The sequence below is a fragment of the Erithacus rubecula genome (genome assembly GCF_903797595.1).
Source record: "Erithacus rubecula genome assembly, chromosome: 2".
Lineage (NCBI taxonomy): Eukaryota > Metazoa > Chordata > Aves > Passeriformes > Muscicapidae > Erithacus > Erithacus rubecula.
Genome location: NC_136685.1, coordinates 56,214,140 through 56,230,293, shown reverse-complemented (window position 1 = coordinate 56,230,293; position 16,154 = coordinate 56,214,140). Strand labels below are relative to the sequence as shown.

General features: G+C 38.0%; 1 protein-coding gene across 1 annotated transcript in view; it reads left to right on the top strand.

Moving 5' to 3' along the window:
- The window catches only part of SYNE1 (spectrin repeat containing nuclear envelope protein 1), a 283,485-nt gene that overhangs the window by 125,417 nt on the left and 141,914 nt on the right, over window positions 1–16,154 (top strand). Inside the window, exons 46-55 of the mRNA XM_079330874.1 lie at window positions 1,256–1,459; window positions 2,399–2,606; window positions 3,293–3,405; window positions 4,087–4,292; window positions 5,242–5,397; window positions 6,557–6,848; window positions 7,542–7,714; window positions 9,107–9,416; window positions 11,183–11,347; window positions 12,792–13,148. Coding sequence (XP_079187000.1) covers window positions 1,256–1,459; window positions 2,399–2,606; window positions 3,293–3,405; window positions 4,087–4,292; window positions 5,242–5,397; window positions 6,557–6,848; window positions 7,542–7,714; window positions 9,107–9,416; window positions 11,183–11,347; window positions 12,792–13,148 — 2,184 coding nt within the window. The remainder of the gene's footprint in view (window positions 1–1,255; window positions 1,460–2,398; window positions 2,607–3,292; window positions 3,406–4,086; window positions 4,293–5,241; window positions 5,398–6,556; window positions 6,849–7,541; window positions 7,715–9,106; window positions 9,417–11,182; window positions 11,348–12,791; window positions 13,149–16,154) is intronic.

Sequence of the window (16,154 nt, the reverse complement as noted above, 5' to 3'; positions counted from 1 at the left end):
AGATGCAGCATTATTATTTATATGTAGCATAACTATTATTTGTTCATACTTTCCATGGTAATCTTGGGGGTTTCTGTATGTCATGAAGTAAGTGAACATTAGGGTTGTAGAAGTATTTTTCAATAAATTAAAATAGAATATATAGTTTATAATGTAGCTGATGAGAAATGAGACTACAGATATTCTCTGCACTGCACAACATTAAGCCACTTTACATGTGAGCACATGCACAGTTTGTTTTCCTGAAAGGATTATAAAGCAGCAAAATATGTTGATTTGCTTTGCTAACCAAAAAGTACTCTTTATTGGACTCAAATAAGAGCCCTGAACTAGCTCTTACAAGAAAAACATGAAACAATGAGCACAAAGGTGAGCTGTTGAACTTTTGGAATTCTACTTTTTGTTGCATTTCTGACAAATGTCAGAAATTTTAAAAAATAAGCTGACTTCTGCAATTTCCATGGGTGGGATATATCTTGATACATACCAGATTTTAATGGAAGTTAATATAACACTCAAGTCTTGCCCACATTTTGGAGCAGGCTGCCCAGGGAGGTGATGGAGTCTCCCTCTCTGGAGAAGGAAAGAACCCACCTGAATGTGTTTTTTGTCATCTGCTGTAGGTGACACTGCCTTGGCAGGGAGCTTGGACTAAGGAATCTACAGAGGTGCCTTCTAACCCAAAGGATTCTGTGAATCTGATTTATGTACAGTACCATATTAAGAGATTCTATTTACTTCTATTAATGATATGTGCTCAGCTAACAACTACCATAATTTTGCATATTCATGTTTTGAGCTGGTTAGGGGGCAAGATTCTAACTTATTTTTTTAATGTCTTCAAATTTCACCTGCCTTACATTGTGATACTTTAAGCCTCAGTGCTCTTAAGGCTCACTCCCCAACTGATATTTCTTTTTATTGAACTATTTGAGCGCAGTTCATGTTCTATATATATGAAAAATTAGGAAAGGGAAAATATAAACTGTTTAATTTTTCAGAAATGGATAATAAATGCAATAGTTTGCAATCTGGCTTTCTATAAGTTAGTATCCTTTCTTTGGATTATTGTATATCTAAGATTGAATCCTGAATGGTTGCCATTTTGTTGGTATGTGAGTATCTCCAGTTAAAGCTGTAAAGAGAGCAAAATTATCATTGTGTGCCACTTTCCTGCCTTCCATTTTGCCAATCACCATTTACTGTAATAACATTTTGATTATAAATATCTTAATACATAACCTTTTGGTTTTAGTTTATAGAATCAGATGTGAGGCAGAAGTTGGAACATGCCAAAGAATTATCAGAGACAGCAAAGGAGATGCTGAAAGATTTCAGTACTCAGAAGATGCAGTTACAGAAGCTGATTGGTCAGATGACAGAATGGCTAACTCAAGTGGAAGAGACACTGCTAAGCTGTGCACGTAACCTGGATCCTGAAGCTCTAAATAAACTAAAGGTCAGTGCTGAAGAAAATTAGTATAGTTTTCCCTATGCATTAATCTTTGGGGACTTTTTTTTCCTGAGCTTTATACTTAATTTTTCTTTGATAAAAATCTGCATATCTCCTGCATAGCTGCTAGAATATTAGCAAATAATGCCGTGATAATTTTTAGGAAGTTGTACCAATGAATGAAAGTTCTGATTTATTAACTTTATACAAGCCTTTTATAAAATTTTAATCAATAATATGGTCTTTGTTGTGGTGAGAACTGGTTTTGTTACACTGAACTCCAGCGTGTTTGCAGGTGCATTGACTCACTTGCAATAAGTTATGAACTCATAGCACATCACAGTAAAAGATGGTCCAAATTCAATTTTAACTCAAACTCCTACCTAAGAAGTCCTCCTCATATATATATATATATATATATATATAGCAATTCTCTTTTCTGTTTCCAAGTACTTACTTGACTGAATGCAGTTATGCACATCATAACGTGACAAACCACATGGAGATATTTAACTGTGAGCACAGCTAATATTGATATGCTAGCCAATTCAGAAAATGTTTTACTCAAGTTTTGTGTAAAGTTGCTCTCATTTAGAAGTCCTGACAAATACCAGTGTCATATTGCATCCCACATGTACCTTCAGACTCTGCTGAAAATATCTATTTCTATTCAATATGCCTTGAAATCTATTTCTTTCTACCAGAGTAATAAATCTTGAGAAACAGCACTTTTCACATTTCTACAACGGCTCTTTAGTTTCAAGGATTCATCTCACTTGGAGAATTCAGGAAACATGATCCAGTGCCTCTTCCCTTCATTGTGTCTGGGCTGACTTATAGAGCACAGGAGGAAAGAGCATATGGCAGGAGTAGGAATGCTTGAGAAAAAGACAGTTCTTTTGTTTCTTTATAAATATCGTATTTATGTTGTAACTTCATTTTCAGGAAACACAAAAGGACCTGCAGCTTCAGCAAAGCAGCATTGACTCAACGCGGGAGACACTCAACAGCCTCTGCCGCAAATACCATTCCGTGGAGCTGGAAGCTCTTGGTGGCACTGTCACTTTGTTAATAAAGAAGTATGAAGCTGTGAATCTGCTCTGTTCCAGGACACAGGCCAGGATGCAGGAGTCCTTGGAAAAACATTTCCTCTGTGAGTCTGGTTAATACGAGTGAGCCGTTAGCCCGCAGCCGTGAGTCATTCCAGAGTCTGCCAGAGTTTCCAGTGACGTCACTCACAATTACAACTTTATTTTTGTATGGAGCCTCTTTAAAAGTCCTGTTGCCAAGTGTTCATTGGATAACTGCTATGAAACAAAGCATTTTACTAAACAGAATTCAACTCTAACCGTGTAATATGCCTGAAAATGCACCTTTCGTCCCTACTAGTATTCACCTCTATTGCATAAATACAGTTTGTTTATTTGCAATAAAGAGAGGTATTTAACCAAAAGGAGGTGTTTATAATGTAAAAGTACCCATCTCAAGTCTTTCCTGGGCTTCCTGGATAGTCAGTGGGGAAATGTAAGTAAGTTTTAATCTTATTTATGAAGATACTGATTTAGATTTATCTAGTATGAAATTGGGACCTATCATAGACTGAAATTGACTGTCAAGGGCAGCCTAGTAAGACTGTTCAAATTTGGATGTTTACAGGAGAAACATCTAGTTTCTTGTGAAACTAATCCTACTCCCAAGGTTATTGAAGAAAATTAGACTTATTCTGTTAGCTTTTGCATGCTGTTCCTGAAGGATAAAATAATTGTTTAAAACAGCTGTAAAATATTATGGATAATGCTAAAAAGGAATTCTCTTTTCTATACTTTTTTATTAAATAAGACTCTATGCAAGAATTCCAGGAATGGTTTTCTGGTGTGAAGGCTGCAGTAAAAGAATCATCTGACAGGTCTGGGGACAGCAAAGCCATAGAGGCAAAGCTACATGACTTGCAGGTACAGTGAACAAATTAAATTAAAACAACCAGTAATTAGCAATTTAGAATAGGAACCAACTGTATCTCTAAAATAATTTGTAGATGCTTACACAGTTGTTGTTTTTGTTTAAAAAAAGGTAATGTAGAATGGTTTGAGGCAACAGTATGTACTGTAGAGGGAATACAGAGAAAACTGTCCCTTTTCTGAGAGATTAGAATTTAATTTCTGGAAGGTTTATGTGTAAATATACTATTCTTGTTCCTGATTATTGATACTTTTTTTTTTTTTAATTTCTTTCTCTTCTTTTCTTTTTCCTATTTTTATAACACTTTTAATTATTCAACATTTCAGATTAATACTGATACATCCAAGATAGTATATATATATACTTTTGGTAAGACAGAACATAAGTAGCAGATACCTATTGTAAGCAGCCCTAATTCCTGGAATGTGTAACATCTCCAAGAGATTATTGAACTTCAGAGAAAGCCATGACTATCTTGGGATCAAATAAGAAAACTGAGTGCTGTGAGTTGCAGCACCACTTAATAAAATTTTATTTGAACAATCTGCTTAAATTTTTTTCCATAACTAAACATGGCTCTCTTCTTCTTGGAGAAAACTGACCACTTCTCATAGAAATATTATTTACCTTAATTTATCAAATCTTATGTTTTTAAATGTTCTTTAATTGCACAGGGTGTGCTGGACTCTATTAGTGAAGGACAGAAAAAATTAGATGCTGCCTGCAAGGAAGGAGAAAGTTTATATGGCTGTTTACCCAAACCAGTTGTGAGCCATATTCAGGAGCAAATAGCAAAATCTAACCAGAACTTCCAGGAGTTTCTCAACCAGTGTCTGAATGACAAGAAGGCTCTGGAAGCTTGTGCCTCACACCTGGGAAAGTGAGTAATACTAGTAGTCACAAATAAACTGCATTAAATGTAGCTTCCAATGTGCAAGGCAAAATACAAAATTATGCCCAGTTGCTCTAGTCCTGCTTGCTTTTTGTTTTGGTTTGATAGGTTGGCTTTTGATTTGGTTTGAGGATGGAAGTTCAGGACCATATATGTAGAAGTTCTGAGTACCTTATGAAACTCCGAATCAGCAGTTGGGATTTTCTGAACAGAAAATGTGCAATGAAGTTCATTTCTGCCCTGGGGTTTGTAGATAGTATGTATTTTACACAGCATGTTTCTGTTCTGCTCCAATCCAAACGGGCATATTTCCTATGGAGCCAAGAAGAAAAACACCTTTAAATTACTGCTTAAGGCTTGAATTTTGAGAGTTAAAATACTTTCAGATCTAACTAGATTCAAAACTGTTGCTGATTGAAAGCAATTTTAGTGTGGCAGTAATGGATAAAACAGCAGGATGAGATGGTGTGCCTGCATGTAAGAAAAATGTTTATAAACTTGGGGCCAGAACTTTTTTTGCTGAGTTCTGAGCGCTCAAGATTCCAGTTCTCTTCTGTAGGAGGAATTGAAAACGCAACACTTCAGGTATTCTATACATAAATGCTGGAAAAAAAGCTCAATTTTACCCATTGTTTGTTCTAGTCTTAATTATGTAAGAATTTGAGAAAAACTTTTTTTGGACTTTTTTTACTGAATCTAGTAATAAATAAAAGTACTGTGTCTTTAAATTTTGGAGGCTTCTGGTCTCCCTGTAGTTCCCATGATTTTCCTGAACATTTTTGGAGAGTTACTGAATATTTTTAGACTACTAGTCACAGTGGAATTATGTTTTGTGTACGACTCTTATTCTCGAAGCATGAAATTGTGGATATTAACGTCTTCCAACTTTACTCCACTCAAGAAGTATTTTTTAAGGGAGTACTTTTCTGCTCCATAGCTTTGAAGATCAGTACAAGAAGCTTGCCCTGTGGATGCATGATATGGAAGAAAGAATAAGCACAGAAGCATTTGGAGAGAGCAAACAGCTTATTTCTGAGAAGAAAAAGGAGGTGCAGAAAGTGGAAAAGTTCCTGGAAGAGTTGCTGAATTCAAGGTATATTAAAAATATGTTTTCAAAAATACTTTTTCCTCTATTAAGGCAGAATTAAAATTAAACTGTTGGGGTATAGTGTGTTTTTGAAAGGCAGAGGAATGTGTTGGAAAATACTTTCTGTAAAGAGGCTGAATCCAGATACTTCTAGTTGTAATGAATTTCAACCAAATCCAGTATTTGCTCTTGATAATAATAAAAGCTTATCATACTTCATTAATAAATGGAAACTGAATTTTTTTTTAAATAAAAGCTAAAAATATTACTTTTAGAAGCAGTAGTGAAAATTAAATTTATCATTGTGTCCATTTTAAATTTTTCTTTCCGTCCTGTAACATTCAGATCCAAACAGGTTAGCAGAATCCCCTTCCCCCTACAGCTTGCCTTATAAAAGAGCTCAAAAGGCATTCACATTAGTTGTGAAATCTTTCTAAAATTCAGACTTAGCCAGTAGATGATGAAGTAATTGCTATTTTGAGTACACAGAGATTTTTCCAAATTCTCTCTTTTTTATTGGGCTGATGAAGGTAGAACAAAAATACTAGTCAGTTGTCCAAGTCTCACATCATCTTAAAAAGAAACACCCAGTCACTCCCTATGGCCTTGAGACTGGTGCAAGACATTTTGGTCTGATGTAAATTCCCTGTAGTAATCAGGTATCAGGAAGGGTGATCAAGTAGATTGAGTTTAACTGAGGCTGTATAAACCCAGTTTTTATCCCTTTTACTGACCCTTGTACTGAATCTGAGTCCTTGTCTAGTCCTGGACAAATGACCTCTCCATCATGCCTTCCTACCTGTCCAAGATTATGAACTCCTTAGAAGCTTTGGCAGGTACAAAAGGGTGGTGGTTGATATAGAAATGGAAAGTTTGACTGCTGAAAAGAAAACTAAGGTAGCTTTTATTTTAAATGTTTGACACAAAGATTTCAGTGTGATCATTCTGGGCACCAAAATTCTGCAAGAAATGGCACTGCACACAAGAAAATGTATAAATTGGTACATGCTGCTTATATTATTTCAGTCTCTCCTAATTTTTTCAGTTAACTGTGAACTCTTATCACTGGTGGAGTAGGTGTTATGCCAGCAGCCTTCATAACCTCTGACAGTGGCTATAATACTTCATGCTTTCTGAAACTTTTAGTCCCATTATTTTGTTTCAGGGATTCTTTTGATCAACTCTCTCAAATGGCACAGACTTTAAATGAAGAAGGCCATGGTGCTGGGAGGGAAGTACGTCTGGCTTCTCAACATCTCACCAACTATCAAAACATGGTCAAAAATGTCAAGGAGAAGCTGAGGACAAGTCAGCTTGCACTCCAAGAGCATCTCAATTTTGAGGAGGCATTGCAGAGTATGTGGTCATGGGTGAAAGAGGTTCAAGATAAACTGTCATCATCACAGAGCACTCTTGGAAGCAAAGCCACCCTGGAAGGACGACTGACACAAATTCAGGTAAAGGAGGATGCAAATAGATATTGCACGTCAAGATTAATATTGGGTGTGGGCCACTTCAGTGGGAAAGGTTTATTTTTATAATTTATTCTTCCACTGGTTATGAAGAAAAGAATCAGAATATAATGTTATCTTGGCAAATTGGGATGGGAAGTAGAAAAAAACAGGATGAAGTTTAATGGAAATGGGTTTCAGGTATTACATTTCACAAGAAATAATGAACTATGAAAATGTGTATTCAGGTCCCAGAAAGTTTTTTAATAGAGGAGATGCCTTGGAATAATTTACAGAGTCTCTCTGTCATGGCTGTGGTGTTTCTATCATGGGAGTTACTCAGGAAGAGGTTAGATAAACATCTAATAGGAAGGTCATCATGAGATCTGCCATGGGCTTTCCTGATGTTCCTCCTAGCTATGAGGTGCTGTCTTACTGTGCAGTGCTTGACCTACTCAGGATCTGCTGCAATGTGAGCAGGATTTTAGGCTGACCAATCAGTGAGTGAAAAACCTGTGGGAAAAATTGCTGGATCACTTGTACATGGTAAGGTACAGGCCCTTATAAGAAAAAGCTCCTACTGGACATGACTGTTAAGGGCGGATGAGCTCAGAGAAGATGGTGTTCACTGCTGAAAGAATGACAGCTCTCATTTCTCATCAGGTTACATTTGATATTTTGACCTGTTTTGCCTCACAGGAGATCCTCTTACTCAAAGGTGATGGTGAGGTTAAGCTGAACATGGCCATTGGCAAAGGAGAACAAGCACTTAAAAGCAGCAATGAGGAAGGACAAAAAGTGATACAAACCGAGCTCCAGACGCTGAAGGATGTATGGAATGACATCATCAGTACCTCAGTGAACTGGCAGAGGTAAGAATCCCTGGAAAACACAGGTCAGACCCTGCCATCTTCACTTACAGAGAGTGGTACCTTACAGCATGTAGGAGTACATTCATTCATTCATTACTGGTATGTGAGGGGAAATTTTCATTATCAGAGAGAACCAAAATTGCCTGGAAAAAATACACCCTTCTATAAAAAAAAAGAGTTGACCCTCTCAGATGAATCAAATTCCATATGAGTTGGTACTTCATATTAATGTAAAAATTAATAAAAATAATACAAACTCATACAGAGAAAAATCTAGAAAGCGCTTTCTAAATTTTTGAGCCTGTTTTTGGACAAGACCAAGAACATGTGACAGATTTAATCTACCTTTTCCATACATAACCCAGGGAAGATTTCTCCTGTTATTAATATTTTTTTATTTAAAAAAAAATCCTAGTATCAACTCCAAATTATCTTTCTTTTATGTTGAGCTGATTTCATCTCAACCTGTGGAAACAGAAAGGCTTTTTTTTAATTGCCTGTGTGAGATAATTTTGTATATTTGAAGGCCTCCATCATTTCTATCGTAGACAGACTGATGTTTCTCAGTTTCTCCGTGGACTTTCTGGACCTCTATCACGCCTGTTTCTTATTCAAGAGATTGAAGACTATCACTTGTCTGCATTTTTCTTAAAATATAATGGCTGAAAGTGGTGCCACTTTCTTAGTTGCACCATAATTGTAATAGAATTGTATGTAGAAAATTATAGGGGGCTTTCTTTATGGTGTCTCTCAAATTTCACATGATTTCTATCATAAATTATTATTTAGATTAGGTTAGATCATGGTATTTTGAGTGAAATTCTTACCACAGCTTTCTCTGTCTTTAAGTCCAGAGAAATGAGAATTATATTCCTCAACATGTATCCCAGGGAAGTATGGTGATCTACTAGGAAAAGCAATATATATCAGAAGGGAATACTTCTTATAAATTGCAAATGAGACTATGGATAATGGCTTTGTTCTTTCAAAACTTGCCAGAATATCTCTTAATTGACAGTAATTTCATAGGCTGCTGCATATTTTATTACTCTGATCATAAGTGGCTCCAGTAATGTTCCATATTTTACTTTGCTGAACAGACACTGAAATGTGTTTTTCATTACTCTGGGACAGATAGATTGCTCATGTAGCCTGTAATAGGGAAGCAGCTATGTTGGTTGTACAAGAGGGCCCAAAATCCACAGGAATTATAAAATAACTTGGATGCAAGTTGATACAGAAAACAAAAGCAAGATGGAGAAAAAAAGTATATTCTAAACCTATTGTGCATGGCTACAGATAGTGTAACGATTAAGGTATAAGTAGGACTTTTTTTCCTCCAAACTGTTTAAAAGTTCTCAAGTTCTCATCTTTACTTTTTTTTAATGTAAGCTGCCTAGATTCTGTCATTAGCCAGTGGAATGACTATCTGGAAAGGAAAAACCAGCTGGAACAGTGGTTAGAGAATTTGGATCACAAAGTGGAACAGCCTTTAGAACCACAAACTGGTCTGAAGGAGAAGTTTGCTCAGCTGGACCATTTCCAGGCTATTGTTTCAGAGATAGAGGATCACTCGGGTGATTTACAGCAACTCATTGAAAAAGCTGTGGAACTACATGAAAAAACAGGGGATGATGCCTTTGGAGATGCAGCTCAAGAAGAACTAAAAACACAGTTTAATGACATCACAACTGTAGCCAAGGTAAGATAAATATCTCCATTTCAAGTAAGTAAAATGTTTAGACATTTGTATATATAGCTAAAAATTTTTGGGGTTTGTATTTTTAGTAACTAAAGGATTAAACAATATTGTGTCTATATATAGTTGAGTCCAATAAAATCATTGAATACACTTTACTAAAACTTAATGGAATGCAAAAATGGTATTGAGAGTTGAAATTGGTATGATTTTGGAAAAGTGAAGGCCATATATTTTATTCCTAGTTTCTTATATGCACAATAGTATTTCTGATATTCTGATGCATTTATTATCATCTAATTATTTACATTCATTCCTAGCATTTTTTTTCTTTACCTAGAAAGGGAAGAATAAAATGCCTACCTGAGCAGGAAACATATTGTCAGAAAGAGAAATCCCATTGTCAGAAAGATATATGCCCATATTTTGTGGTGTTTCAAGCCACTAAGCACTGCACATGCTATACAGGTATTCTGTTTGGTTTCTAAGGAAAGATACATGAGCTCACTGAGACCTTCTGCCAGCCAGATCATGAGAGTGAAATACCTTTCCTCCACAATCCCCTTGTACTGGTGCTATATTTTGGTGTGAGCAATGTACACAGGGATGCATGGTTTCATTTCATAGGAGTCTTGCTACTCTAGGAAGCTGCTTTGGTTAGAATCAGGTGCATGTGGACATTTTCTTACTCTGTTGCTGCATAAAATGCATTAAGATATAAAAACTTTGAGCATTTACTCTAGGTCTTTGTTTAGCTAGTAACTATCCACTGTCTAGTTGACAATGACACATTCTGAGAGATTATGATGATTATTTTCAGAGGGAACAGCAGGTCCTGTTAATCTAATTTACTTTTAATAGCATGTGTTGAATGTTGAGTTACTCAGACTTTAAAATGAGTTAAAATTGTAGGTGGTTTAGTTTGAAACTGACTTCAAGACACTTCAATCTAGATTAGAGTATCAACGCAAAAAATAAAAATCTATTTGATTAGCTCATTTTAATTTTGGTTAGTTTTGATAAACATTCATTAGTGTTATCTCAAAAGAATATAACAACAAGTTTACTCACTCAGACCAGAGGCAAATCTCAACCACTGTTCTCTTTCACTGAGTCAGAGTAAAATGAACTGACCCTACTCTAAGCTTACATTAAAGAGCTGAGATGGAGCCAGGAAGCAGCTGCATGTCTGTGTCAGGGAAAGCATCCTCCAGGACTGCAGGGTGGGTGGCTGGGGACAGCCACCACTTCTGATATGATGGGTTTGAGCATCACAAGATCATTTTGGACTTTTGGACAGCCTGAGTTTTTGTTTGTGGTCTTCCTATGGGATGTCTCCATGACTCTGCTTAGTATTTGTAAAGACTTGGTGGTTCTGAGTAAGAGCTGTGTTTCTGACAGCAGTGCTGCACCCTGGGTATGCTCATGGGTGATCTGCAAAACCCTCTCTGGGGTGTATTAGGAAAAGCATGCCAGAGTGACAGAACTGCATCACTGATATCTAATAAACCATACATTAGACTGTGTTAAAATATATTTATCATATATTTTTAGAAGGCTTCTGCTCCAGCAGAAAATCCTTGTTCATACCAACCCAAACCAAACCTTTCATAGTGTAGCACTCTGTTCTGATGCCACAAGCTATACCCTATTCACTATTCAAATGCATGCAATGGAGTCAAACCAGCACTGCATGCTTAAAGCCAGCCTGGTATTTAAGTACTTTAATATTCTTTATTTTTTTTTTCTTTCTTCTATCTGATTGATAGGAGAAAATGAGGAAAGTGGAAGATATTGTGAAAGATCATTTGCTTTATCTGGATGCTGTGCATGAATTCACAGACTGGCTTCATTCTGCAAAGGAAGAGCTTCACCGCTGGTCAGATGCATCTGGAGACACACCAACTATACAGAAAAAGCTGGCCAAAATCAATGTAAGTGAGCATTTGGGATTTCTTCTGCAATTCAGACCCTATGCTTCAAAAAAAAAACCCAAAAAAAAACCCCAAAAAACCTAAACCCAGTCAAACAGTTGTGGGGTCTTGCTCCTTTTTTCTTTGAAATGGTGATTTTATTTCAGTGAGCTGAAAGCAAGCTTTCCAAGCTGTGCTTTGTTTTTGACTCCCTTCTCATATTAACAGATGGAGTAAAAGTATAATCAGACCTCAGTTAACCACAGCACACATGGAAACAATTTGCAAGAGAGGAAGCCCAGTGGCATCACAGAAGAATGTGGCTTAGCTGATTAATGAACACTTCTCTTTCCTCATGCCAAATGTGCTTTCTCCATGAGCAGAATTGTCTAAATCAGAGACAACCTTTCCTGCTTTTGCATGAAATGGAGGTGTGTAAAGCAGCACAAGGATTGTACTCAAATATGGTAGAAAATTGTTGAGTTGCCTCTCCTTAGCCTGGCACCTATTCTCAGACATCGGAGTGCTTAAGAAATTTGTGTATTCCTGAATACAACACTAAAGCAGGCTACATGTTTTGCCCATGCCTGGTGTTTACATTCAGATATTGATGCTAGCAACATTTTACTCTGCTACTAAACACGAGAGAATGGCATAGTGAAATTGAATGCTAGACGAAGATTCAGGATACCCAAAATCAAATTACAGATTTTTTTTGTACATTCTGGAGTAATTTTCAGTGTCCTTTGTGCTTAAACTCCTGATATGTAAATCGGGAAAGGGAGGAGTTAGCAACATCTAGTTCATAAGATGAGAGAGAGAAGGAATAACATGACTGTAGCATGCAGCGTTTGGGATGGTAGTTATACACTCTCCAGTTTCCTAAGCTGAAATCTCCCAAGATTCCTTTGTATGAGATGAGTGAGATTGAAGTAAAGACGCCGTAGAAAGAATTCAACTCTGGAAACAAAACCAAAATCATGTACTCAGAAAAAAAAAAAAAAAAAAAAAAAAAAAAAAAAAAAAAAAAAAAAAAAAAAAAAGTTAAACCAATTCCGGCATATCACAGGTTGCAAGCAGGCTGAAAACTGCAGTTGTGTTTCTGCGAGTGCTGCGAGCAGCTGCACACCATTATTTCTTACGCAAAAGATTACAACAAAGTCTTTATGTCAACCTAAATACCATTTTTCGTATCTAGAACACGTTCACTCTCTTCTCTCCGAAGCTGAAGACAGTTTCAGCAGGGCTGTTTAACCCCCTCAAGCTGTTGGCTGGGTTTTACTCCCCCCGGTTCCCGGTTGCTGTCGGGGAGCCGCGGCTCGGGGCGGTGCGGGGCGCTGGGGACGGGACGGAATGGACGGGATGGGATGGACGGGACGGGATGTGATGGGATGGGACGGGATGTGATGGGATGGGATGTGACGGGTGGCGGCCGCCGTGTTTCCATGGCAATGTCGCCCCGCAGGAGCTGGTGGAGTCCCGGCAGAGCGGCGCGGGCCGGCTGGGCCGGGTGGAGGCGCTGGCCCCGGCCGCCCGGCGCGGCACGTCGGCGGGCGGGTGCCAGCTGCTGGCGGCCGAGATGCAGGCGCTGCAGGCGGACTGGCGGCAGTGGGAGGAGAGCGCCCGGCGCAGCCAGGGCGGCCTGCGGGAGCTGCTCAGCCAGATGGCCCTGTCGGAGCGGGAGTTCGCGGCGCAGGCCGGCCGGCTGGAGGAGGCTGTGCAGCGGCTCGGAGGGCAGCTGGCCGCCTGGGCACGGGGGCTGGCCCCCGCCGACAGCCGCAGCACGGACGCCGAGGTGGTGGAGAGCTGGCGCAAGGAGAAAGTAAGGGCATGTCTCTTTTCCTAGCAGCGTTTCCGCTGTGGCCGCGGGCAGGAAACTTCCGCCGAGCGGGGCTATCGAGCACATCCTAAAATCAATCCCTGCGGAAGATGTTTGTGTGAAACCCCGACTTTCCAAAGTCTTTGTGCTCACAGCGAGCGGAGCTGGCGGAACACGTCCCTCCCCTTGGCCTCTGCCGCCCCAGGCTTAGCAAACGCTGCCTGGATTTTCGGTGTTAAAGCCAAGGCTTGCCCCTGGGAGGGAGCCAAGGAGCTGGCACACCGGCTCTGGGCTGCGCTTCCAAGTTGCTCAGTGGTTCGAGCCAGAGCAGCATTTGATGGAGAAAATGTGAAGCTTCTCCTAAAAGCCAAGAAAGAAACTGGAGCCATTAAAATTTGTTAAGAACGTATTTGGCTTATGCTTTCCTTTTCTTGAAATATCCTCTACGTTATGCTCGTTGAGCTAATGTCCACTATTTAAAGAAGTTAATCTGGAAATTCTAATTGCTAATGGCTTTGCTTTGGAATGTGGTAGAATTTAGAGAAAAAAGGGTTGTTTCTGTTCCTGATTGTCTCCTAGCAAAAAATTCCCATCGCAACTCTTTCATGTAAATATATACACATATTTGCAACAACCGAGATACATGTTTGTAAGTAGCTCAAACACAATGAATCACAGATGTTGATGAAAGATAGAGTATTACTCTCGCAGCGTAGCGTTGCAATAGAGTTGTTTCAGTAGATAGGTGCGTATTGCCTACTTTCTGATCCCTTGACTGAAGTCATGTTCGAAAAAAACCCAGAACAACTTTTCTTTGAGCTGAGATTATTAATCTCCTTCTGCAGGCTCCGTGCCAAGTTATTTCTGTGGTTTCCTCTTTCACAGAATTCCTTGCGTGGATTTATGAAACCTGCTTGCTTGAGTGCCATTATGTATCTGTAGGGGTAACAAAGAGGGCATTAAGATGAAGAAAATGAGTGTACAAATATGCTAAGTGTTCCATATATGTGTGTTTTTAAAAAGGAAAGGAAGACATGGGATTGTTATCAACACACCAGGCATTTTTTATTTCATAAATGGAAAAGTATTAAATTCAAAGGATTTGAATTAGGTAGTATATATATGTAGTAGTACTATATATATTATATACTCTAATATATATTTGGTAGTATATATATATTTGGTAGTATACATAATAGGTATTTACAGTAGCTCTATGTAAGAACACTTTATTTAGATTAGGCAGTTGTAAAATTTGGCTAATGAGGAAGATGCAGAAGCATTTCATGTGGTAACTATGCATAGCTCTACTATGCAATTTTATTTATAGTTAGAGGAAATGTGGCAGTAATCTTCCCATTTTTGGACCCTGGGGAAAGGCCCCATTGTGAATGTGAAATAGCACTGCAGTTTCCATTTCTATTGTCTCCCAGTGATTCTGTTGCCATGTTAGCCAAGGCCACAAATTAAAAATACATTTCCTAATTCGCAGAATTAGCAAGATCATTCTGCTACTCTGTTATACTGAAGCTCTATTCCCTTAGGTAGGTGCAGCATTAGAGCAACAGATTTTGTGCTTGGAATTCAGCAAATTATTTTTGTAATTGTCAGATTCAATATTAAATCCAACTGGCTGCAACAGTGATATCACTCTATGGAAAAATGCCATAGTTATATTTACCCTGTTTTGCAAGTTATTGCTCCTGTTTGTTTGTACGTTATGCCTAAGGCTGTATATAGTCAGAAAAACTTCTTAGTAGTTTTTGAGATAGGGTATTTGAAACTGAAAAATTGTGTTGAAAGCAGACAGTTCTAACCTTGTGCTAGTCTTGAGTGATGATTTCTTTACATAAAAAGAGGCTGTTAGCAATTCACTATGGTGTCTCCTGCCCTTGGCAATTTGTGACATCCTGTGTTTAGGTAATGTCCATTGTGATACTATTTTTAATGCTTTCCAAAAGAATGGTTTCAGTACTTTAACATAAGTAAGTAGAAACATAATGTAAGTAGAAAGTAGTGTAGGGTTTTTTCCTAAGCATTATTACTCTTACATAATTACTTAGTTCAAATGCTACTTTATATGGCATTGAAACAAGTAACTATTTCAAGTGTCTGTTAATCATGATGAAAAGATTTCTGGTGTATGAGTGGCTCAAAGAAGATAGTACATAATATGATAATGAATAATGTAAATCAGGGGAGTCCTGAAAAAATTTGCTGCAGCAAAATATCTTTCGTACTTTTCCTGAACATTAAATTTTGTGCTGAGCTGTTCACTGTCTATATTTTCAATCATCCTCTTTTTTTTCTTCTGAATATGTATGTATACACACATGTACATATATGTATATATATATACACATACATATACAAATGCTCTGGTCTGCCTGCACTGCAGAACCTCTGCTGTTATTCTGAGAGGAATGTCTGAAGAATTTAGTTCCTAGTGAAGTGAGGAGCCAAGTCTGCACTGTTCATTATGCTGGAGTAGCTGGCAGAATTCTGCAGTGGAGATGCTGTGGACATCATCAAGCACTGTTTTTGTTGTAGTACTTATCACACCTCTCCTTGTGACGCAAGCCAAGCCAACAAAATCTCTCTTTTTGTTGTTGTTGGCTTAGCTGTCTCTAAGGCAAGAACTGCTCCAGTGCATCAATGACAGGCAGTAACCCAGTTACTCTCATGGGATTGTGAGCAGCTGTGCTTTTAAATTATAAAGTCATCTGTGAAAAGAGTTGAAGCTGTTAAAAAGCTTTGTGCATAAATTAACTTTCTGTATACAGCTCAAAATTTTTAATTTAACCAGTTAAACTCGACAGGGTAATTATATTTATATAAACACATATAATTTGCTTTTCTCTAAATGTATGTACTTTTATATATGTTCAGCTAATTGACAATACTCTTGTTCATTTATTAGAATGAAACTTATATCTTTAAATGGGCTTCAAGAACATTTTGAGTTAACAAAGTTGAGGTATCCAGAAATTTGGTCTCTAGAAGCTCATA